Source organism: Thunnus albacares, chromosome 19 (genome assembly GCF_914725855.1).
Source record: "Thunnus albacares chromosome 19, fThuAlb1.1, whole genome shotgun sequence".
Taxonomy (NCBI): Eukaryota; Metazoa; Chordata; class Actinopteri; order Scombriformes; family Scombridae; genus Thunnus; species Thunnus albacares.
In genome coordinates this window covers 2,634,242-2,659,005 of record NC_058124.1, presented here as the reverse complement: position 1 = coordinate 2,659,005, position 24,764 = coordinate 2,634,242, and the positions used below count along the sequence as shown (strand labels likewise).

At 37.6% G+C, this 24,764-nt stretch overlaps 2 protein-coding genes across 3 annotated transcripts; one reads left to right on the top strand and one right to left on the bottom strand.

Annotated features, from left to right (window-relative positions):
* Window positions 1-4,168: 4,168 nt before the first annotated feature.
* Window positions 4,169-6,140, bottom strand: rpa3 (replication protein A3). The gene is made up of 4 exons (XM_044335581.1): window positions 5,987-6,140; window positions 5,806-5,880; window positions 4,490-4,601; window positions 4,169-4,396 (listed from the first exon to the last, which is right to left on the bottom strand). The coding sequence occupies exons 1-4, from the start codon at window positions 6,083-6,085 to the stop codon at window positions 4,314-4,316; spliced, it is 369 nt and encodes a 122-aa protein (XP_044191516.1). The 5' UTR covers window positions 6,086-6,140; the 3' UTR covers window positions 4,169-4,313.
* Window positions 6,141-6,328: 188 nt separating this feature from the next.
* umad1 (UBAP1-MVB12-associated (UMA) domain containing 1) lies at window positions 6,329-24,303 on the top strand. Of its 2 annotated transcripts, none has more exons than XM_044335580.1 (4): window positions 6,329-6,416; window positions 7,060-7,148; window positions 13,089-13,174; window positions 21,084-24,303. In XM_044335580.1, the coding sequence occupies exons 2-4, from the start codon at window positions 7,067-7,069 to the stop codon at window positions 21,360-21,362; spliced, it is 447 nt and encodes a 148-aa protein (XP_044191515.1). In that variant the 5' UTR covers window positions 6,329-6,416; window positions 7,060-7,066; the 3' UTR covers window positions 21,363-24,303. The 2 variants fall into 2 exon arrangements, with proteins under 2 accessions (XP_044191515.1, XP_044191514.1); XM_044335579.1 differs by lacking the exon at window positions 6,329-6,416 and adding an exon at window positions 6,423-6,676.
* Window positions 24,304-24,764: the final 461 nt, after the last annotated feature.

Below are 24,764 nucleotides of genomic sequence, written 5' to 3'. Positions count from 1 at the left end.
ATAACCTGTAAAGGCAGCAAAAACTGTGTTTTTTCAGTTATTTAGTTAGTTACTGAAATTAATTCCTCCAAAAGAAAACTCAGAAACTGACCTTTAAATTTCAGAGTCAAATAAATGAATAAAGAACTAGTATTTACAAATGTAATAATAAACCTAACAGAAAACATTTTACGTGGGGCAAGTAAGAAGATATTTCAATCTACACAAATCCACCATTCTGATGTCAGTAGTAGAAAGTAACTAACTGTATTTACTTGTAATGTAAAATGTAATGTAATTGTAATGTAAAGAAAATATAAAACAGATTACACAGAAGAATACAAATGAAAGTGTGCTTGCAGTGCAGTGCGAGATGGGAATAAATATTCCCTAATTTGATTTAATTAAAAGGTAGCAGAAAACAAACATTTTCAGCCTTCATTTAGAAAAGACTAAGAGTTGCAGCAGATCTGCAGTTTTCTGGGAGTTTGTGGAGATATGTGGAGCATAAAAACTGAACGCTGCTTCTTCGTGTTTAGTTTTGACTCTGGGGACAGAAAGTAGACCTGTCCCAGACCACCTGAGAGGTCTGGATTGTTCAACACGTAGCAGCAGATCAGAAACATATTTTGCCTTTTTATAAAATGTATATAAATGTATATAACTGTATAATTATGGTAAGATATTTAGCTGTTTCTCACAATCTGAGCTAGTGGGAGCATGTAGATGTTGAACGTGAGAGGCCCGAGAATGGAGCCTGGGGGCACTCCTCATGTCATTTTGTACACTCAGATGTGTCATATACTGATCGACACACGGTAGTCTATTATTCAAATAGGATTCCAACAAGTTTAACACTGTGTCAATCTGACAGCACTTTTTCAACTTGACTACACTTCTAACACAAATATTGTACTATGTCCTCCACTACATTTGTCTGACAACAGTAGTTACTCTGCTTTGTTATACTGTATGTAATTGTACTTTACCAATGCCATGATGGAAGAAGTACTCAGATCAGTTACTTAAGTAAAAGTAGCAATACCACAATGTAAAATAACCCATTACAAGTAAACGTCCTGCATTTATAATTCTACTTAAGTAAAAGTGCAGAGGTATTATCAGCTAAATTTACTTAAAAGTAGTAAGTTAAGTTTAACAAAGTAAATAGTTAATACTGATGAATCATTGTGTAAGCAGCATACTGTTGTAGCTGGTTGAGGTTGAGGTAGTTTGAACTATTTTGATCACCAGATAAATCTGAGGGGTCATGAGATGAAATTTCAGGTGTTGGAAAGAAGAAAACAACACAGTATTGCTACATAAATTTTGATTTAATTTCAGACTTTTCTCTAATCTTTGCTTTCTTGTGAAATATTGGAGTGTTTCACTTTGGTTATTTATTTGAAATCATCTAAGAAGTTTAGAGGGGAAATGTCTCTTTGGTGGAACTGCTAACAAATCATTGGCATCTGAAATGTGACAAGGAGCCACAACCACATGCTGATATTTTTTGTAAGGAGTCACAAGCCAAAAAGTTTGGGGAACACTGCTTTAAAAAGTGTAATCTAGAAGCTTATCATGTGTTCTTTCATGTAAATTTTGAATTGTTGAAAAGTAACTGAAGCTGTCAAATAAATGTAGTGGAGTAAAATGTACGGTATTTCCTTCTGATTTGTAGTGGAGTATCAAGAAGGATAAAATGGAAATACTCTAGTAAAGTACATGTACACTTAAGTACAGTGCTTGAGTAAATGTGCTTAGTTACTTCCCACCGCTGTACAAATGACACTTAAAGTACATGTTGCTGATAATACTTCTGTAATTGTACTTCAGTTAAATTGTGAATGCAAGACTTGTATTTGTAACTGAGTATTTTTACGGATTTGCTATTTCTAGTGAATAATTCTTCCACTACTTTGTTCTTACTACAGTGGAAACATGTTGGGAGCCCATTATTCTATGATTTCAAATTACTATCTAATGCAGTGGTTTTCGGCTTGTAGACCATCAAAGCAATGCCCTTATTGAGATAAATATCCAGTCTTTCACAATAAAGAACAGACAAGATAAGAGAAAAGTCATTTTAAAAAATGTAATTTGTGTAGCAGATACATTATTTTCTCATCTTTTTTTTTTTTTTTTGGAATCTCATGACACCTCAGATTTATTTTGTGCCCCCTTGTGGGTTCCTGACCCATGAACCACTGTTCTAAAGGATTTACATTATGAAGGGCACAGTAGATGATAGTATAGTTGACAAATATTTGTTGCATTATGGGAAATGTAGGAGCCAGCTGTTTGCTTGCCACATACAAGGGACTAAAAGTCAGGATAGCTCTTACTTAGCCAAAAAGTGTGTGTCCATTTTTTCTCTCTTTTTAAAAAAATATTATTATAAATTTTAATAATAATTTTGGGGGCATTTTACAACTTCATTTAATAGCAACAGTGGTAAGATGATAAAAAAATGGAGAATGATGTACAACAAAGGTCCCAGTCAGACATCAGCCAGCGTTGTTAACTCACTGGTGTGTCTTTTTAATGGCTGATTTTAAAGACCTCCAGAGGCTGCAGGTCCAGTTTGTTTAGATCATTTAAAACCAGCAGAGTGTGCTATAACCAAAGTGATGATGCTGTGATGCTGAGATCCTGCAGCTCATTCAGCTTGGCAGAGCATCATTAGTGAGGAGCTGCACACTGGGGAAAACATAGATACTCTTTACAATAAAACATGCTCTCTAATGGTACAAATAACACATGTCTATCTGAAGACATGTGATCTGTTGGGTTGTCAGTAGATATTAACTACATCTGTAGAGACACAGTGCCAGGTCTGTTTATACTGTTATGTATTGATCAAAGAGAATTCTACAGTTTTTTCATTAAAATTAAAAATAAAAACTTGCATTAGTTTACTGTATTCAATATTAATACTTTTAGATTCACATTTAGAAAATGTAAGACTGTTTCAAGCTGAATGTTGTTAGTAGTATTGATGCTTGCAATGACAACAGCTTTCCAGAGCAAATATTTGCAACAAACTGAGCAGCATTAGGACTTTTCATCTTAACTCTTATTACTATTTTTTATGTTGTGTGCTCTATGTTATTAATACTTTAGCATTTTAAGTTTCACTATGAATGAAAAGTGCAGTACAAATTATATGTATTATTTTATTATTGCTTCCCTAAAAACTGTGTAGTTTCTACTTTATATATAAGTGTGATCTTGTGTTCTTTTGAGATTAGACACCATCAGGTTGTGGGTTGATGCTCAATATGGAAACTAAGGTTTATTGAGTATGAATGAGCCCTGTAGGTTTTCTGGCTCAAGCGTGGCTTGTCGAGTCATACTGCCCCCTGCTGCCCATTATGCTTCATGTTCACAGAAGGAACCATTAATGTCTGCTGCTTGTATGTTTTAGAATTGTCCAGCTTTCCACACTAATATAAACCATTCAGCTGTGGTACCTCTTAACACATGTGCATATGTATTCAGCATGGAGTGTTTTCATTATGTACTGCTAATATAAAGCACACTATGCATATTTGGCAAAATTACCGATATCTTTGCACTCTATGTGCGTATGACTCATCACACAGAACCTCAGCTGTAAACTTACCACCTGCAGTCCTTGTACAAAATGAATAATGTCTGGCTCTGATTAAAAAGACTCATAATATTTAACAGACAGCTAATGTTTACTAGCTACTGTATGACACAGCTAGTAAAATTACACCTGGAATTATCAATATTTATCACATTATAGTACTGAACAATGTAAACATGTCATTACATCATTAGTCAATATTACATAAAAGTAGAGTAATATTTAATTAATGTAAAGCGGAGGGAGACAAAATAACTAACTTACAATATAATGAAGGTTTGACCTAATTCAACACTAATTGAGATGTTTAAGATTCACAAATGTAGCATTTATTAATCAAAATACTATGTGTAATTTGTAGTAAAGTTAATTCCTCACAGACTTTTTTGCAACTCAAAGCTGCACTTGAAGAGATGCAGTTAAAAGCCCTGATAAAGCTTGTAAATGAACCTTTATATTGAGATTATTTTGTCACAGACACTGAATTCAAGGTCAACAATGACCCTTAATGCTCAACTGAAAAGGCTGTTTTGAGCGAAAAGTGTTTTAGTTACAAAGAAAAATCAAGAAAATAAATCATTTTATTAATTAATTTTATTGCCAAAACCTTCTTGATATTACAGATTTACTTTGTACAAAACTTTTACTCACAACAAAAACTGGGCACAGGAAGAAAAAAAAAACCCACAATGGACTGAAAACGTCTTTACACAGTGAGCACTCATCCACTTGCAGCCACTTCAAAAGGGTAATACTGGGGGAAATCATGGATGACCTTCAGGGCTTCGTTATACAGCTCTAAATCTGTGGGACACATGGACACAACATACTGTGAGTCACCGTCGATCAGTGTTGCTGTATGGCAACCACATTATCTGTTAATACAAGAGGACCTACCAAAAGGAATGCCCTTGTCCTCTCGCAGCATGTTGTATGTGGTGGCCATTATTGCTCCTTTGTTGGACACCATACCAATGATCTCCACAATGCCGCTCAGCTCTTCCTCAAGCTGGAGGAAAAAAAAAAAACCTCATTTTACCATCATTACCTGCTTGTTTGGTCTGTTAATACCTCTCCTCCAACAACAAAGAGAGCGCAGGTCTGGCTAATAGTGAAGTAGTAGCACTACCTTTTCCAATGATATAGATGATAAATTAATATTATTGATTATTATTACAAGACCCTGTTTCCTGATTATTTGGACTAAGGCTGCAACTAACAATTATTTTCACTATCTATTAATCTGTCAATTATTTTCCTGATTTATCAATTAGTTGTTTGGTCCATAAAATGTCAGAAAGTGGTGAAAAATGTTCAACATTTCCCAAAGACCAAGCTGATGTCCTCAAATGTCTAATTTTGTCCAAACCAACAGTCCACAACTCAAAGATATTCAGTTTACTACCATAGAAGACTAAAGAAACTAAAGAAGGTGGAATCTGAGAATTTGGACTTTTTTTCTTTAAAAAATGACTCCAGTCAGAGGATATTTTTCCCTACAGCATATATGAATCTGAATTTTAAAAACCACACCAGTGGGAAGTGGTATATGGCAGAGGACTGATATACTGTTTTCATGTTCCCTTTTCTCTGTCACAAAGCAGGGACATGCCACTAGTCAAAGTGGTGTGCCACTAAGAATCGCTGTATGACATTAAAACAAGAGAAGCATCACCGGTATGCCGGTGAAAAGTGGCATCTGCCAGTGAAATGAAAGTGATAGGCCGTTTATAAGTCTCACACAGCATCGGCATATTATAATACGCAGTGGCATATGTCAATAAGAGTCGGTATGCCACTGAGAAGTGGCACAAGACAGTGGAGCAAAAGCGCCACCAGCTGACAGAACGACAGCAGTAACTTGTACGATAAAGTATAGGTTCAGTGGTTAAGGTTGGTATTTTAAGTGGAACATTGTAACTGTTTAAGTCATTTATACCCCTTTCCCAGTAAAGGAGGTGAGGAGTTGCAATGTCACAAGTACCAAAGGTTCAAAACATTTTCAAACCCATATTACATTAATCCTAACAGGACAGTCCACGAACTGTTCTATACCAAGCCTGCCCAGTCTATAAACGCGACGTTTTCACTGAATTGTAATTAAACATCACTGAAGAACTAGCGAAAGACAAACTGCTCTATTTCAGTTGAGTTATTATTTAAGTTGCAGACTCAAGAAGCGTCAGGTCTGGACTGTCTCAATATGTACTCACAGGTTCATTAAGTTCAACCGTTGCTGTCTTTCCTTCTCCATCTGTGACGGTGAAGGTTTTCCCAGTTGGGTGTACCTGACATGACAGAAAAGAAACACTGCATGTTAATGGCATTCACTTCACGCAAGTTTACCACGTCTCCAACTGCTAAAGCAAACATTTAAATTCAAACCACACGGACCTTTTCAACACGCCCAACGAAGCACACCGGTCTGCTAATGTGCTGCGACAGCAGGGAGCAGTTTATTCTTGGTTTCGGGACATCCAGTATGCCTGACATTTTCGCGGTTTGCTGTAATGGCGTTACTGAACTCAGGACAAAGCAGTACAGCGCGGGAAATATTTAGTTGTATACTTTTGTTTTACACGGCAGCCCACGCGGGCGGAGTGCCTAAATTTACGTGCAAACCCGGCTGGTTTGCAATAACGGTGAATCCCGTGATTGCAATCGAACACCCCCAACCTTTTCAACGACATATCCGCTGTGCTCTAGTATTTTCTTCCCCGTAAACACCAGCGAACAGTTCCGCTACATGTTGCTGAAAGAATCATCTGCAGCAGAACTGTTGAGGGTAGTTCATAGTTTCTACACGAACACGGACGATATTGAGGTTAGTGACGTCAATATCTGATCATAACATAATAACACGGATGATATTGCACGGGGACAGTAATGACGGAAGATTAATTAGGTTATATCCTTTGTCTCACAATAGCGTAACGTTACAGGAACTAGAAACTAACACATTGGCGGAGTTATACTTATCTGAAACTAATGTCATGAAACAATATTAACCCAAACTAAACGCTTTTGGAGCCATTAAGTGAGTTTATGGCCGCATTCTGAACTTCACGACAAGACACAACGACAGTAAGAGTCATTTTCACTTTGCAGAGACAAAAACTTCTGACTTTGAAGCCATGAGTCAAGTTTTCTTTAAAATTTGGTTGTAGCCATCTTCCTTCTATACTTTTATATCTGACATTATTTTTTATAAAGTCATAATAATTCTCATTCCCAGCTAACGACATGTAGCAGCTGAAGGACATGCAACTGCCTGTTCTGAGAATAAAGCTATTAATAAAGTCATATTTCAGCTAGAGAAGTAATTCTTTCTTCAAATAATTTTACTTTGAGTCTAATTAATTTTTTTGTACAGCTGTAATGGCACTTTAACTTGAGTACTGAGATACTTTGGTATCTGATAGATTGTAATAACTGTCAGTCTAACTTTATTTATTTTGTTGACACAGGATAATCATGTTCAGTTTCCTCGGACTCCGTAAAGACTCAAAGAAGTCAACAGCTGAGAAGGAAGCTGATGGAGGCTTTGTTATCGTTGGTGAGAAACATAAGCTCATATTAAAATGAAAGTGACATATTTGCATTTGTATGTTTAATTCTTGGAACACCCTGTTAGCTAGTAGAGTCCTGTAGCTGAGGAACCAACTATTTACAAGGATAGAAACTGAATATCAGGCCAAACTCCATATAAACATCTGGTAAGTTATTATTGCCTTTTTCACAGCAAAGACGAGTCATATTTCATGTGCTACAGTCAGTCAGGTAGTCAATAGAATATGACTGATAATGACCCACTGTTCAATTTAGCACACATATAAAGTACTGAGTTGAAATTAGTAAATAAGCAGAATGCACAACAGTGGTGGAAGAGAGTGATGTGAACCTTTTTTTTATTGAAATGAGGTGTTTTTTTAGTGTTTATTTTGCTTAAAAGGTCAGAAATGGTCTATAGATGTAATATTTTCTATTTACCATTGTCTATAAATAGGGCATTGTTAAACTGACAGAATTTTGAATGGAGTTTGGTGTGAAGTTCCCTTCATTCTTGCTCATATAGCATGAATGAGGAACTGCTCACTAACATGGCAAAGTTACTGCACAGAATAGTAATGATGATTTTCAAAGCTAATTTATTTCATTATTATTAATCTTTATACTGAAGGAAAGTGAGTGGTGATCAGATTAATGAAATATTTAATAAAAATGTCCATTGAATAAAAAATCAATAGCCATTCTGATTGGTGTGTTGTGTAACACAGATGAGGCTGGACTTACTACTGCTTGTCTTGTGATCGCCCATCACTTAGCGACAGAATTTGACTTTGATTTCACAACATCCTGAGTGTGTGACTTTGTTTCATAATACTGTGAATCCACATTTTTTGTGCGTTTCATATTTCTGTGATGTCTAAATCAACTAACTGATAATGCATCTTTAAACAAGAGCAGGGACAGGAAACATTTAACATAAAAACCCCCTGTAAGAAATTTGAATGGCAAATATATGCTGTGGAACACCAAAAAGAAATAGTACATGGGGAGTTTTATTTCATGTTTGCCCATTAGTTCCTATCATTTGACATCACTTCAGGTCTCATGTTTCAGGAAGGTGCAGTATTATTTTGTATTTCCTTGTGTCTTTAACTTGAAGAGCTGGTAGAGCAGACACAGATGGTCAGGAGCTGCGTGTTTTTTTTTTTGGCAGAGGAGAGCAAGTGTCAGAGCCAGACTTTCTTTTTCAGACTGAGGCAACCAACTGAGCTCCCAGACGTTCACTGTAAACTCCCTGCTTACCATTTAGTCATGTTCTCTCATCAAAGATGGCTGTATAATAAGCACTGCGCTTGGTGAATGGTTCATATAAACCCAAAAATGTCAGTGATGACAAGGCATTCCAAATATGACCCAGTCCCCATCAGTTTTAAATAATTAAAACTGATGATCTTAACATTAACCTGTTGTATTGTTGAGTTATCAAGGAAATGTTACAGATATCATTAAAAGAAAACCTGAACACAGTGACGGTGAGGAAAATACTTCTAGACGGCTCCTCTGGTCCACCTACCGGAATGATAACATTAAAATAAAGAAATCAAAACAAGGATAATACAGCTTCTTTGCTCCCGAGTCCCAACTGGCAGAAAAAAACATGGTGCAGGCACGAAAAATATTCCGATTGCAATACATTAGTTTGAAAGTCGCACCGAGTGTCACAAAAAAATGGAAGATTTGCGTCCATGTACACAAATCTATAGATTAAATTTCGTGATTATTTCACGACCTGCTGTAAGACTGGGTTGGCTCATCTGAGGTGTCAGAGGACAAAAAAATGATAAGGGTTTATTTTTCCTGAAATATAAAGTTTCCTTTTCCCTCACGTAGCCACTCACTGGTAGATATCCACCTAATAGAACAAAGGTCCAAAGCTGAGCTGATGGTCCAGAGGTTAGAGGCCACGCTCGCAAAAGCTCTGTCCACTTTGGATTCGAGTATAGTTTGACAGATAAATAGAGGCCGATGACTGCAGAATCATGAAGGATATAGTTTTAAAAGTTTCACAATATATAGGCTAGTATCAAATTTAAAACAAGCCGGGAGCCAATTTAAAGAAGCTAAAAGCAGAACAATGTGATCTGGCAGTTTGTTGTTTGTCTGTCAGCAGAGTGAACAAGCTGGAGTTCATTAAGTTAGGACTCCAACTAATGATTATTTCATTATTTTATTTTCAGTAATCAATTAATCACTTGGTCTATAAAAAGTCAGAAAATAGTGAAAAAATGTTATAATTTCCCAGAGTCAAAGGTGATGTCTTGTTTTGTCCAAAACCCAAAGATGTTCAATGTAATATTTGTATGACAAAGAACATCCTTAAATTATCACATTAGAGAAGCTGAAAACAATTTTGGGTATTTTTGCTGAAAAATGGCTAAACAATTAATTGATTATCAAAATAATTGGCAATTAATTTTTTGCTGATAGACTTATCGATTAATGGACTAACTGTTGCAGTTCTAAATTAATTAAAGACTGAGATTAACCAACCTGCAAGTTACAAAGGTAAAACATCTCAAACCTCAAGGATTCAAAAGCAACCCAGCTGTCAGAGCTAATATGGGTGTTTTAATTTTGATGAAATTAATATTTAGTTTTGAGTATTCATGCTTCACTAATTCCAGGTAATAACACAATAATGGTGGTCTTTTCCAATACTTGGTAAAATGATGCCCCTGTCTTCAGTTTGAGTGTTTCTGGGTGTGAGGAGGAATCAAAATTAAAATGTACAAAACTCAATGTAAGAGAGAAGAGTCCCATCTCATGTTACTGTTTTCTGGTCACATAAAGAACAAATCCTAAGCAATTATAAGAATATTCACCGTACCAGCTGGCTAAGCTTGGATGCAATCATTTGGACTATTTGTTGCCAAACTGCCATGGCACCAGAAACCCTTTGTTTTCCAAAAAAAGAACATTTCAAACTTGTTTCCTGGTTTGCATCATATTAGCTACAGTAATTCTATTTGATCTTTTCATTGGGTTTTAAGACTTTAAGTTGTTAAGACTTACTATTTAGGCCTCCATTGTGGACTTAAACCAACACCAGTGTTGTAGAAACTCTTAATGGAGTCGAATATACATGAAAAATTACCACAGTCGGCCAGACAGTGGCGCTGTAGTAGTCTCAGCTATCCTTTAAAATTCAAACTGCATGAGGAAAGTTTTGTGTTGGCCGTGATTGGATTTGAAATACAACAACAACAAGATTAAAGTGTTGAGTTTTAGCTTGATTTTTTTTCTTTAACATCCACATGAGCCTTTTTATTCATAAACCCCAAAGTTAAAATAGATGAGTCTTTCACTGTTAACCAAATATAGATATAAACATCCCTGATCACCCTTACAGCTGGAAGACAGCACCTTAACCTCACAGTCATTGTTTCATGTTGTAAACATGGCAGACAAACGATGAGAAGTGATGATTGTAGATGATGATCTACACACACAAAGAGGGCCTCGTGTGGTCCCTGAGGAAAGCACTTCCTCTTCCATTGGGAAGCTGCTGTGGAGACACATGTAGCTGAGATCAGAGACGATGACATCAGCGTGCATGATTTCATTCTGTGGGCAAAGTGAGTCTGGCCCTGGAGAGGAAGAGAAGGATAACAGCATTACCTTCTCACTTTCTCCTCCCATCACCGCCTCCACTTACTCAGTGTTTCAGCCACTTGACAATGGAGATCTAATTAATTGGCTCAGTGACAGCTGCCAGGCCCCAAGCAGAACCTTAAAATAGGTAAGGACATGGACTAAGAACAAATGACAGTCCTGAAGATTTTATTTCTATGCTCTGACACATCTGTAGCATATATTCATTACATTGGTATCAATGCTCTATTGATCAGTAGCTTCAATGTGACTAGCAGTATCTCTTAATTGTAGTGGAAGAAAGAAGAATGGTGGCAATATACAACCACTTATATACATAGAGTTATTCAGAGGCGTAAACTTCAGCTTTGAATACTTAATACAGAGAAACTGTGTTTGCTCATTCCCAGCTGTCCTAATGCTTTCTAATCTATTAATGTGATCAGAAAAGCATTTGTACAGCACAGATCATCCCACCTCCCTGACATGGTTTGTGTCAGGGAGTTTATTTGTACAGCACATTTCAACAAGGCAGTTTATAGTGCTTTACATAAAATATAAAAGGCATCAAGACAAGAAACACAATACATTATGAAAGGACACATTTAAATACAATTAAAAAGAGTTACAATAACGACAAGATAAAACAGGAGAATAGAGTGCAAGATATGAATCAGAAGCCTCAAATTTAATTTAATAAAAGGCAGCAACAAACAGCACAACATTTTAAACAAATACAAAATGAGTTGTAGAAGATACATTGTTACATCGAGGCAGTGAAGTGTTTCTACCACTTCTGAATGGTCACATTCATAAGCAGGTTGATAAAGCTGCCAATATGCTTCTTCAGAGCTGCTCGTGGGATGGTCCAATAGCTTCAGAAGCCTCCTACCTCCACATCTCTCCAACGTCAGATTAGAGGGGTTGTGTAAGGTCATTTCTGTACATTTCTAGTGCTGCAACTAACAATTATTTTCATTATCTTATTATTAATCTGTTGGTTATATTCTCAATTAATCGATTAATTGTTTGTTCTATAAAATGGTGAAAATTATAGATCACTGTTTCTCAAAGCCCAAGATGATGTCCTCAGATGTTTTGTTTTGTCCCGACTTACAATCCACAACTCAAAGATATTCAGTTTACTGTCATAGAGGACTGAAGAAACCAGGAAATATTCACATTTGAGAAGCTGGAATCTGAAGAATTTGGACTTTTTTTTCCTTAAATAATTGATCCCAACAATTAATGGATTATCAAAATAGTTGATGGTTAATTTAATAGTTGATAACTAATTTATTATAACTAGATGTTGTAAGTGCAACAGTAAGATTGCCTTCCAAGATGAGGCTGTCCTGAAAATGATGTTTAAACAATATCACGTCGAGACGTGATGAATCGTACAAATGGGGATAAACATGCACACTGTCAGACTCTCTCCTCGTATTCACGGTGTTATTTTTGGCTGTGCACATGGAAAGTTGTGAGAAGATGCAAGAAAAATTCAGACACTGCGTACTTTTAACACCTCCTCACACCTGGCCAGTCATGGCAAAAAGTGATCATAAGTGACAGATGTCTGTTTTTGGAAAGTTAAAAAAATTTGTCAGATGCACTTCTCCTCTGATTCTACAGTTGGAAAGGTGGTTTCAGATGCTGTTGAATAATCAGGCAAGCCCCTGAGTTTGAAACCTTAAAAGTCAAGAGGATAAAAAAGACGAGTGTCAGGAAGAAGCTGGAATTAGACATTAGATCTGCTGCTTCTCTCATCTCTTTGGTATAGACTGGCCTTGAACTCTGAAAACACTGTAGAGTCATCCTAGAGTTACAACTAAGGTTTATTTTCATCATAGATTTTCACATGAACCGATTAATTATTTGTTCAAAAAAAAAGCTCAGAAAATAATGCAAACTGCCTTTCACAGTTTCCCAGAGAGTCACCTCTTCAAGGCAGCAAATCCTCATTTATGTGAAGCTGGATAGACTTAGTGTTTGACAAATAGGTGTAGATCACACTATTGTTTCTGCATGTTGTAGCTGTTACATCTTTCCCAAGCTTACTACAATGTTATTGATTTCTGGCAGCTTACAGACAGCGGCTGGTTTCCATGCATCTCAGCACAGCAGGAAAAACAACCTGCAGAGACTTGAGGCTGTGAATATGCAAATATTTGGTTTACAAGATGCAAAAACATTTTTATTGTGTACAGTTCAATTTAGCTTACATGAAGAAGGTGTAATAACTTGTTATTCATATTAAGATAATTTAAAACAGTCTTTCTCCTTTAATATTTTAACTAATAAGCTACTAAACTCTGTGTCATTTCCTGTGCAGGAGAAACTGTTGAGGAGCAGAGACGGAAGATGCAGTCCATGAACATCGCACAGCGTTCAACAAACGTCATTGTGCAACCGTCAAAGGTGAGCTCGTTGCACTTGAGATGAATTTCAGTTCATAATGTGAAGTTTATCTTGTGGAATTTGTAAAATTGCAGCGTGGAACTGGATAATCAAAGCATCAACGGGGGAAAGAACATGTTTTCATAACAGGAAGTTGCCTGGATGCCATGTTTTCCTTCATATTTCTGAGTGTTCCAGCTCTGAGAGCATCCCAGCTGGCCTTGTCCTGCATGGTTCATACACAACAATCAACACTGCTGTGATGTTGACAGGTGCTGGGGGCCCGGGCTGAACCAGTGTGCCAAATAGTGCCGCTGCCATTCACACACTCGGGACAGAAGAGCACCGCTGGCCTTCTGATTATTATTATTATTATTTGCTTCATAAGCCTTGATACTTAAGTGTTTATTACTTCGTACCTAAATAAGGAAGTTTTTGTGGACAGTGGTGTGTGTGTGCGTGTGTGTGTGTGTGTGTTCGGTCCATATGTCATCCTGGAGCGACCACATGTCACACAGTTAGAGAAAGGCTCAGTCGTCCCACTTCAGATCACATGATGCAAGAAGAAAACCTCACTCCAAAGCTTACATGTGGACCACACACACAGGCACACACACATGTACGACAGTGCTATTCCTGGTGTCTATGGTGGTAACTAATAGTGTGGGGTTGGTGGGGGTGAGGGGGGGGATATAGATATAGATTTAACCCCATTTCTATAACCTACTAACCTAGTATTAGTCTTTTAATTCATTTAACCATTCTATAAAATGTCACAAAATGGTGAAGAATGCTTGAAATTTTCTAAAGCCCAAAGTGACATCTTCAAATGGTTTGTTTTCTGCAACCAGCAGTCCCAATAATAATAATAATAATAACCCAAATATTAAACTGAACATATACTAATACATAAAGGCTGGAACATGCTTCTCATGCATGGGAGTGGATCACAGAGGTGTGTATGGATTATAGGTTTAACATTTCAATCTGCCTCCTGACAGGAGTTTGATCAACCAACGAGCTTGCTTGAAACACAAGAGCCCACTTCACAACAGAAATTTGCCAACACTGCTTACATGCAGATCGCAGATTTGCAGATACATTTATGAGTATGGCAGTCCTCTTGCTAATGCATGGCTTGCAAGGATGGTGTTTCTTTTGATTAGTTTAATTTGTCAAAATCAACTCAAGTAGAAATCATCTCATGTTGCAAGTTGCAGCTTGCTTGTTGCAGCCTTGGTGAAACAGGCCTCAGGTCTGCACATTATGTTGTTAAGATTTGGAAGGTGTGTGCGTTGGCTCTTGTGCCAGCCTCTGTGACCTACTGTTAACCATAACAAACACTTTTCTTTGTGTAGGTCTGCATATTGAAGCATAATGTCAGTATAAGACAAAAAAAGGAGCAAATCCTCACCGTTGAGAAGCTGGAACCAGGTACACTGGGTAGCACGCAGCTGCTCTGAATCACCAACCTGTCTCTGTATTCATAGAGGATTCATGAAGGGTTTCAGACACAGTTCAGTGACACAACAAGAACTTTGTTTGAGGAATACTGACACTTTTAGTGCTCAAGCCTGACTTCTGTTCTGCCTGCCTTTACCTGTGTTTCTGACCATCTAACCACCTTGACCCTTTGAATGTGCTCTGATCTGACTAAGACTTGCTTTTACTCCACATGTTCTCCTGAGTTTGCTTTTGTTTCTGTGAGAGATTGTTGTAGCTGCCCTGTGCAGTCAGCAGAAATGTGCTGCTGTATGCACATGCTAGTAGAGTACTTGCTAGTAAAAACTTGACTAGTACTGCAAACTTAAGGGCTGCAACTTGACTTTTACTCAACTGTCCAGCAAAGTACGCCATTTTATTTAAGTCAAGTCAATTTATTTATAGAGCACATCTAAAAATAACCAATGTTGACCAAAGTGCTTTGCAGAGAGATTAAAATTATGGGGTAATTTGACTGATAGTTACAATCAAAGAAAAACACAATCTCAAAAATAACAGCACGAATCAGATAAAATTACAACATAAACAGCATTGCACAAACAACAGATAAATATAAACAAATGAAAACCAGAGTGTGGTCAGGCATGACTTCATGAAGATAATTAAGAGGCCTAAGAGAAGAGATGGGTCTTTAGACGGGTTTTAAGGATATCAGTGGAGGGGGAAGATCTAATTGTCAGTGCAAACTATTGCACAATTTAGGGCCAACAACTGAGAATGCTTGATCACCTTTAGTTTTTAAGTATACATTTCACTGGTTGATTTTATGCCAGGATGTGAATGTGATTGTCTTTGCAGTGTCCTTACTTCCACCACAGAAATCTTTCCTAGGTGTAGGATCTTTGTTTTGCGCTTTGCCTTGCAGAAAGTCTGTGTTAGAGAGCATAAAAGAAAACTGGACCTGAGACCTGGTTGTTCCACCCTCCCTGTCCCAGTGTCCCAAAGGAAACCTCTGCCTCTTAATTGCAGAGGAATAACCATTTCCTGTAACAACATCTTTTCTGCATTTAGTCTTACATTTGCCTTTAATTCTCAAGCAAAACATGCAATGTTACATTTCGTGAAATGCAAGTTTAAACCTCATCCACAGCTCATCAAGCAACATCCGTCTCAATAAAAAGCATCACGTAGGAGTAAAGTTATGTTTTCCCGCTAGCCAAAGAGCTTAACCAAGGTTGTTCAAACTAGTGCCATGCCCATTCAAAACATGCCTGTTTGGAGCGGGCAGATTGCTTGGTCTCTGGTATTGCTGCTGGAACGCATAGAAAAATGAATACACTGGATGTAAGGAGGTGAATGAGTATATACACCAAAAACATGAAATAAACTGACATTTTATTATACACAGTTGTTATAAATAAAGTACTCTAATAGCAAATAAATGTTAATTTTTCATTTCAAGTAAAATAAGGGCTGCATTTAAAATAAAACACATATAACAGAGTTTTTGAAAAAGTGTGCATCTTAAAATAAAGTGGATCGATCATATTGGGCTCTTAGATCGTTTAATTCTGTGCCCACAGCTCGGATTTGAGTGGGTATGTTTGCTCAAAAGATTTGTGCTTTGTCTCGTAGTGGCGCTTCACAATGGCCATGGTCTCGGAACATATGACTCATACTGGTTTTGAACTGCCTGTGGGAAGAATGAACATGTAAGAGTCTGTCCATGCTCATTAAAAGCTCTGTTTTCACTGTCTATTTTTCTCCTTTTAGAGCACGCCATGTGAAATTACTTTTCTCTGACTTGCTTATTTCTCTGACTACAGTCTCTTGTTTCGTCTCTTCCCTGTGTGGGTGTATCTCACTCACAGGCTCGAGTCGCAATGCTTATCGGAATGCAACAGATTTGATTGGCTGTGTAGCATCATGTGAGATGATTCACAACACATGCAATTGGTCTGTGAGTTTATTCAGCCACTAAACTAAAGGCTAGAAAATCTGCGCCGGTTAAAATAACAACACTCAAAATTTCATAAAATTTCAAAATTTTATATTTCTCAATAATTTGACACAACAATTTGTACTTCCTTGGCTCCTCAGCAATACACTCGCCAAGTGTGAAGCCGATTGGATGAACAGTTGTGGAGAAAATTGAAGGACATACATACATACATACATACATGAACAGACAGACAGACAAAGACACCTTCCATTTTAGTTACATTTAGCTCTACTTCTGGAGGTTTTCTTGCATACACACCTTCCTATTCAAGCATTGCATTACCTTAAAGTCACTGCTGCTGTGTGCTTCAAGGCATGTTGCGTGTCTGTGTTCAGCTTATGGTTAACCGTTGTGGAAGCACAGCCGTCAAGTAGAATAGTGGGGACTATGCCTTCGCAACTTCCTTCCTTAGGATGTTACAGAAGTGCAAGGCTTGTGTCTGCACTCTTAAGATACACCAATTTTGATTTTAATATCAGTGCTAACTTAACTTCAGATACTACTCAAGCACATTGCTACAGCGAATAAGAAGACACACTAAGCAGTGTCATAGAATAAGCTTTGTATTTAAACAAAGATAATATTATGAATAAATTAGAGCTTAATAAATGTCCACGGTGAGAACAACAGAATAAATGTGTCTTTTATGTTTGATATCAAAATCAACAAGAATGTATTTGCGTGATCACAGTAACTTGGACAACTTTGATTATGGTCGGTTGTTTAATTCTGTCCACTCTGGAAATGAAACCATATTCTGTGTTTGACTTAAGTTTGTCAGCCACATTTTTGTGTCCAAGGAACTGCACTAATCTCTGGAAAACACTTACACAAAAATGTTCGGTGTACCATATGTGCTTGTTTGTGGATTATGTGTCCAACAAAGTGCACACAAAGTGTTGGATCATCTATCAGCGTCCAAAATCTCCTTTCAGATGGTGATATCGGGAATGCTGCATGCAACCATTTTTATAACTTTCCAAAACATGTTAAACAGTCAAGACCACTCCATGCAGTGAGGTTGTAACTTCATACTCACACTGTCTTTATTTTGATTTTCCAAAAACTACTTCCATAACTTTTTATTTGTACAACAGAACGCAACACCATGACTGTTTTTGTGGAGAGACTGTCTTAGAGTGTGCTTCATTATTCCCGTTGATACAGCTTGTCACATTGAGACTCCAAAGACACGCAAAAAAGATATAGAACTGTTGGAGAGAGATTGAAGAAGCAGCGGGGTGAACTAGTGTAAAAACGTTTTTCCTTTAGACGTGGCCAGATGTCTTGTAAGACCCAGTTTGTTTGAAGCAATGTGAATCCTTTAACTTACTTTGTGTATATGCAGCCCCATTACAACAGGAAGTGGTGCCGCAAAATTCATTAATGCATCACCTCTGTGACCATGTTGGCCGCACAGTGGCTATGATTCAACACGTTCTCATGACACTCACGGTTGGAAATGGGAAGCGAACAGTTGTCTCGTACAGCTAAGTTCACTTTTTGCTATCTACTGTAATTATCTAGCCATCCACCCAACGTCCCTCCAACTAATAAGGCAAATTGTCAAATTATTTTGACGTCATCTGAACTGCGTCACTTTCCCGGGTCATAATTACTACGGCTGCTAGATAGCATAAACGTAACTAGAGGTCATTTTTGCCGGCTGAATTTTAGAACCATACTGTTATTTTTCTTGTGAGGACAGGCTGCTATGATTGGTTGTGACAAGATTAATTAGTGGCATACAAAAAGGAATGCTCTATTGGCATCGGTGCTACAGTAATATGGTAACTCCCTCCCTTTTGGACTCTACAGTTCCTTTTATTCCCTCAAAGGTCAGCACTGTCAAACTGGTTTGTAAGTGGTGCAAGTTTGCATGTCAGCTCACCAAAGTTGAACACCATACAGACTAATGTCATCTCAAATCTCACATCCACTTATAGTAGCAGTTCCATTGAAATGAATTCACTTTGGGTCATTAGGTTCGTTTCCATCCACCCATTTTATGTGTATTTTCAATTTGTGCATTAAAAACAGAGAAAAATACCAGAAAATTTGAAGAAAATAATAATATCGCAAAAAAGTTTTTATGCTTGCAGAGTGTGAAAAGTTGGTCAGTACTTTAGCAAAGAAAATACACATCTCAGCTAATAAAAATGTATTTGACTCTTCCACATACACTAGAATGCCCATCAACTTCATAGACTCAATAGAGGAGTCAACAAAACTTCACATGCAGTCTGTAACCATGAGAAACCACTTCCAAGCGCGCCATTACAACAACAATAAATTGTGGTCTCTGTAATTCACCAACATGCTTTCAGTTGACAGCATTAAAGCTTTGTTTTTGGAAAACTACACTAATGAGAGACAGCATGTTGGAATGTACTGTGATGCACTGAGATGCATGTGCATGTCAGTGCATCACAGTAAAACACAAATCTAAAACGGTGACTTGGACAAGACTGAGTAAGTCTAAATATCACCATCCAGGAAACCTTGTGCAGTCAAAACTGGGTCGACAAGACTAAATATCTATAATATAGAAATATCTAAAAGCTGTCAACTCATATATGACAATGTCTGACAGAACAAAGGACATACTGACAATTTTGCTATTCTTAAAGTCTTATCACTAGTGGGGTTCAGCTGTGAAGATGGCCTCAGGATGACACTATGGATTAGGTTAAGGAGTCATCAAGTTAAAGAGGTTTCTCTCTCTGGTGACCATGAATGTATATATTCAGCAAATGCCATGGCTCTCAGGCTATTGCCCTGTGCAGTATGTATTGTGCAAATGGAAAATGTGTTGCGAGAGTGTTGCTAAGGCCATCATCTGGGAAACTGCAAGTATCCACAACAAATTTCATGGCAGTCTAAAACAAAGCTGATGAAAAACGACCAAATCATCAGCACATTTATCTTCATTGCCAACTTTATTGTTTAGACAATATGCCTAGTATACTTAAATCATTTTTGTGTACAAGTTGAAGTTTTGGCCTGATGGAGACTCTAGATGGGGATCACTGGGGTCACTGAGAACATGACACAATACACCTTACGCTAACCCCTAACCCTTTAGCGACACTTGTCGAGAATTCCGTACACTACCCCCAACCCTTTCAGTATGCATACTATATTTACTTAATTTTTGAATGTGCTTTTGATGTACACCATTATTCCACAATTCAATGCCCAAAAGATACACATGTAATGCAGGTGCTACTCTTTGCTGCACAAAATGAAAACAAATCATGGATGGTGGCGCATCAGCTCCAGAAAGATCTTCAAAAATAGTGTTAAAGGTAGAGTCAGTCAGTTCTGGAGAAAGACAGTTGAATACACCCCTCCCTTCATGCTCCTTCAGAAGCTCCGCCCCCCAAATTCATGGACACGCATTGCCATGGCAACGACCAAAAGAGAAATCTGGCGGAATTCAGAGCGATGCGTCAGCTGTAGAGTCACTCATGTTCCTCTCACACATCATCACGAGTGGAAAACAACTTTCATGTGAGCACAACAGTCCAACCACACTCTCCGCCTCTCTGCAGCCTCCCCACTTCTCACTCCACCTGCGTTCAGTGTCTCTAATTATAATAAGATAATTTGCATGTCGGCTCCACGGGAAGAAATCAAAAATGTTTATATTTATTGATTTATTGATACAGTTAATTAGTTGAAAACACATATAGAACAGGTTTTTTTGTGTGATTTAAACAACTGTCTGCTCAGATTACACTTCACCAAATGCAGCAGAAACAGACTCGGAGCATATCTGGGTGTGGATTGATACATGGAATAAAATGGAAGTGTATCTGTTCCGTGAGAACTCGTTCCGTGCTGGAAACAGGAGACTGTCATGTCCTCACACAGACAGCTGCTCCGATGACTTCACCCTGTCCTTTGCACGAGCACCAATGGCCCCTGCTGCTGATTGGCTGGAGTAGTGTTGTGTGGCTTGCTCCAAGCCACTGTGTTTTTTACATGCCCATTTACAGAGCCAGCGTTGTGTATTGACACCAGATTTTTACAGCGCACACACAGAACAGACAGCTAGCAGACCGTGAGGAGATATTAGCTGAATTTGACAAAAAGTGTATTAGATTAGAATTGCTGACTCTACCTTTAAATATTTAGACAAACTTTTTTCTCTTGACAAGTTTAAATGTCGGTGGCGTTCCAACGTTGCAGTTTAACATCTGTCAGCATCATTTTCTGTTAGTATAAAATGGTAAGGTACACTGGTAAATAGTACTTCTAGTACATAGTATATGATTGGGGAATAAGGTTTAATTAATGGGGAGATATCTTACTCTGTGTGTGAATGAAAGTGTTGAATGATTGGACAGTTCACAGCAAGATGGTCAACCATCCCCACTGCTTGTGGGGTATAAAACTAAAATAACAGTGACTGAAAGGAGTATCCAAACGGACTCAGTTTCAGGACTGTAGTGACATAAATTCTGTGTCTCTTTTTCACAGTCATCCTGTCCAACTCCAGCTCAACCCATGGACACAAATCTCCCTACAGCTTCACCTACCACAGCATTGATAGCTGGGCCCAGCTCAGCAGTGGAGGCTGCTTCCACTCTCCCAGACCTCCTTGGGGATGTCCCCTTCACTTTGGCACCTCATGTCCAGGCTATGCAGGCAGGGTTCCCCCTCATCCCTGATGTGCTGCTGTCCCGGGACATGAACTACAACCTGGCCAATTTTCAGTATGACTTCACTTTAGAGAACTCTGTGCTCCATAACGCATAGTCTGTTTAGAGTCTAATATCAGGACTGTCATCATGAGTTCACTCTGTGGGGAACTTGGCTGATAGATTGCTCTATTGGAACCTATTCTTGGGTTATGTCAGAGGTTCCAGCCTTACAACATACTGAGCAGGCACATCTGATTTTGTAGTTACTGTAAGAATAAATAAACAAATTAAAATGACATAAAACTTAAGATATGTTTTAAGAAAATGCAGAACCATTAAATTTCTGTAAATAACTCCTTGTTCATTTTCTAATTTCAAATTAGAGCTATTGAAAACAAATGAAATTACGTTGGAAAGCATGAAAATCTCATTGGACATACAACTGATGACCATGAGCAGTTCCAACTTTATAGTGTAATAGAAACTGAATAAACTTCTTTGTTACAATGCTCTCAATGTGTACACAGTCAGGGCACCTGCTGTTCACTTTCATTACAGAGCCTGTTTATGATTGGTTAAGACATCATGACTGTCAAGTCCTTAGGCACATTAGAAATACAGTACAGTTGTAATGATGTTGAACAGTCAACAGTTAAAAGACTAATTTTGGTTTATTACTGTTCATATCAGTAAAACTCCCTAATTTTACCCTTCTCTTTTGTTGCCTCTTCCAAATAAGTTTGACTGATTTAAATATTTGTTAACAACCTGTCTGATCACATGACCACTAGAGTTTTGCCACCTGACTGGAAGTCAATGGGCCCCGACAAAGAATCAGGTTTCAAATTTGAGCAAAGCCTCAAATGTGGGTCGGGTTTGGTTTTGGCTGTTTTCCAGTGTAATTTCTAAGAAATTTCTCTTTCTGACTGTGCCAATTGTCTGAGTCCATGCACGTCATGATTTGCTAAAAGATAAACAATATCCACTGAGAAGAGGGTAAAAGGAAACATAGCCTCAGGTCTCAGGCTGGGTCTGGGCCTCAAAATGGCAGTAGCTGTCTGGTTCAGACATGTTGGGTCTTAAAGACACGGGTACACGCCAGGTTCAGGTCTCAGTTTTGGGTCTGTGCAGAACTCTGCTGACTGCTCGTCAGATCACAGCAACTAACTTGGAGAGTACAATTCTATTATTAAAGATACAAATGACAGCCGAAACCACAAAAGTGAGACCCAAGTTGTAATAAACTGTAATCATCCTTTAAGTGAAGATTGATATATCATTGCTTAGGCTTCCATAGTCCCTGTGTGAACTCTCTACTGTTTAGAATAGGGTGTCATTTCAAATGTTACCAAAGACTTTTTCAGGTCATTTGAGGATGTGACACATAGATGATAAAGCAATAACTTCAAGTTTAGAACTTGGACAATAAAATGCCTACCTCCCAGTGAGTTAAACCCAAGTCTTCAATAGAATCATTGAATGGAAAGTACTAATTCATGTCTGGTCTGGTATGAACTGCAATAGTTAAAATGTACATTAAGGGCTACAGCTCTTATGAATTTAATATGATGCCATTCGTATATTTAACTTTATCTGTAGCAAAAACACTTTTTGTTGCAATTAATATTTCGTCTATTTTACAACTGTTATTCCCTACTAATCATCACCATGTTTAAATTTTACTCCCTGAATGTGGCCTTCCTTTTGATCCAGCATCAGCACATTTTTCTGCCAGCATCAGTTTATTTTTATTATTTAGTCTCTCCATTAGTCTTTGCTTTCTTGTGTTAATGTCATACATTTTCAATAGAGTCCTTGTTTTCTTGCTTGGTATGGTTTGTGCACTTTTTACCTCTATAGAAATTATTTTAAAGCATGACAGCATGTATTGCACACAATGTATACCTAAGAGTTTAAGCTGTATGGTTACTTTTTATGTTTAACATTACTGTAAAAGAGATAGAACAAGAGTCCTATCTCTTTTCACTAGTTGAAGAGTGATGCAGTATTCCACATAATGTGAAGTCGCTTCCCAAGTGTTTGGGATTCACCTTACACAAACTGCACAGCATTAACTTCATCAGTACAACAACAGAATAATGTAATACCACTCCAAATCTCTCTTCTATAACAGAAATACAGTTTTAATTTACTACTTATTTCCAGTTGCTTTTACTTTGCCATTTTTGCAATCGTTGTCAATGAAAATCAACACTTCCTGCACAGGTATTTCACATTTAAAGTCTTCCAGTCTTCTCTCTTCTGGTAGGCTTTAAATTTGGACAAATATTCAGGAAGTGTTGTGTCATTGACTGTAGCTTAGCTTATTTGGAAGCTATTGGAAATAATTACTGAATCAAACGAGTATCTCTGTTGGAAAGAGAAGCAGAAAGCAGCAGAGTGGTGAGTATGATATGACTGTTGTTGTACCGATGGATTTAGTGCTGTGGGATAATTATGCTGAATTTACTGCTATTATAGTACAGGTGCACCTCCACTATGTTATTTTACCTTGCTATTATTTGAGACATGGTCATTACATGAATACTGGCTTTTATATGAAAATTTACAGTAGTTACATTAACCAAGTTACAATCTCTTGTATTTTATCGCTGTAAAATATACAGGGGATTTCACTATTCATTCATCTGTAGGTCTTGTTTTAAGTGGTTTTCTTACAATGACATGCTTATCCTGGTTTGAAGTATATTCTCAACAGTTGGCTGGATTTGTCTTTCACCTTCAACAAGGGTGTTTTCTTTTGAGGTTCTTTGTAAGAATGATCTTTTTAATAAACATAGAAATTTTGCTGAAGAGAGGAAGTTAATTTGTCATGAATTTACCCAATAATTTACCAAATACTTCATTTGTACTGTATTTGTTTGTACATGATCAAAGTCGGTCTCCTTTTAACCTGTTGTGCCTTCAATATACAGTCAATATATCTTTCTTTGTTATTGTACTTTAGGGACAAACACTTATCCATCTTTTCACTCTCACTAAAATCTTTTTCCTGAACCGTCCTATTCCCTGAATTAAAGTGTCTGTTGATGCTGCGATGTGGTCTGTCTTGGTTGTGTTGTGGACAACAACTATACTTTACAAATAAATTTGAAGAGTTTTGATTAATTTGTGAATGTCTCTGTATATGACAGAGATATTGAATACAAATTTTTAAAACCATTCATTGGTTTTGCAAATTTAAATTTGGCAAAGGGCGCAAAATGCCTTGTTAAGAACTCAGAGTTTAGGACTTGGACTTGGTACTTGTCAGAGTGAGACTTGACGTAGGACTTGTTAGCCTTGACGTGGGGATTGTTGATGTGGGACCAGACGTGGGACTTACTGTCTTGACCTGGGACATGTTATCCTTAATGGTTCTTCTGTAAGACTTTGTTCTTGACTTGGGACTTGGCTTTCTTGACTTGAGACTTGACTTTAGACTTGTTAGCCTTGACTTATGACTTGTTAGTCTTGACTTGGAACTTATTGGTCTTGACTTGGGACATTAGCCTTG

What these genes read in the sequence shown, in the direction of transcription:
- rpa3 (XM_044335581.1), bottom strand. Translation starts at nt 6,085, where the DNA reads ATGTCAGGCATACTGGATGTCCCGAAACCAAGAATAAACTGCTCCCTG. An exon ending in TCGTTGGGCGTGTTGAAAAG is followed by an intron (nt 5,881 to 5,986) that starts GTCCGTGTGGTT and finishes CTGTCATGTCAG; the next exon opens with GTACACCCAACTGGGAAAAC. An exon ending in GGACAAGGGCATTCCTTTTG is followed by an intron (nt 4,397 to 4,489) that starts GTAGGTCCTCTT and finishes TGTGTCCCACAG; the next exon opens with ATTTAGAGCTGTATAACGAA.
- umad1 (XM_044335580.1), top strand. Translation starts at nt 7,067, where the DNA reads ATGTTCAGTTTCCTCGGACTCCGTAAAGACTCAAAGAAGTCAACAGCT. An exon ending in TGGAGGCTTTGTTATCGTTG is followed by an intron (nt 7,149 to 13,088) that starts GTGAGAAACATA and finishes TTTCCTGTGCAG; the next exon opens with GAGAAACTGTTGAGGAGCAG. An exon ending in TCATTGTGCAACCGTCAAAG is followed by an intron (nt 13,175 to 21,083) that starts GTGAGCTCGTTG and finishes TCTTTTTCACAG; the next exon opens with TCATCCTGTCCAACTCCAGC.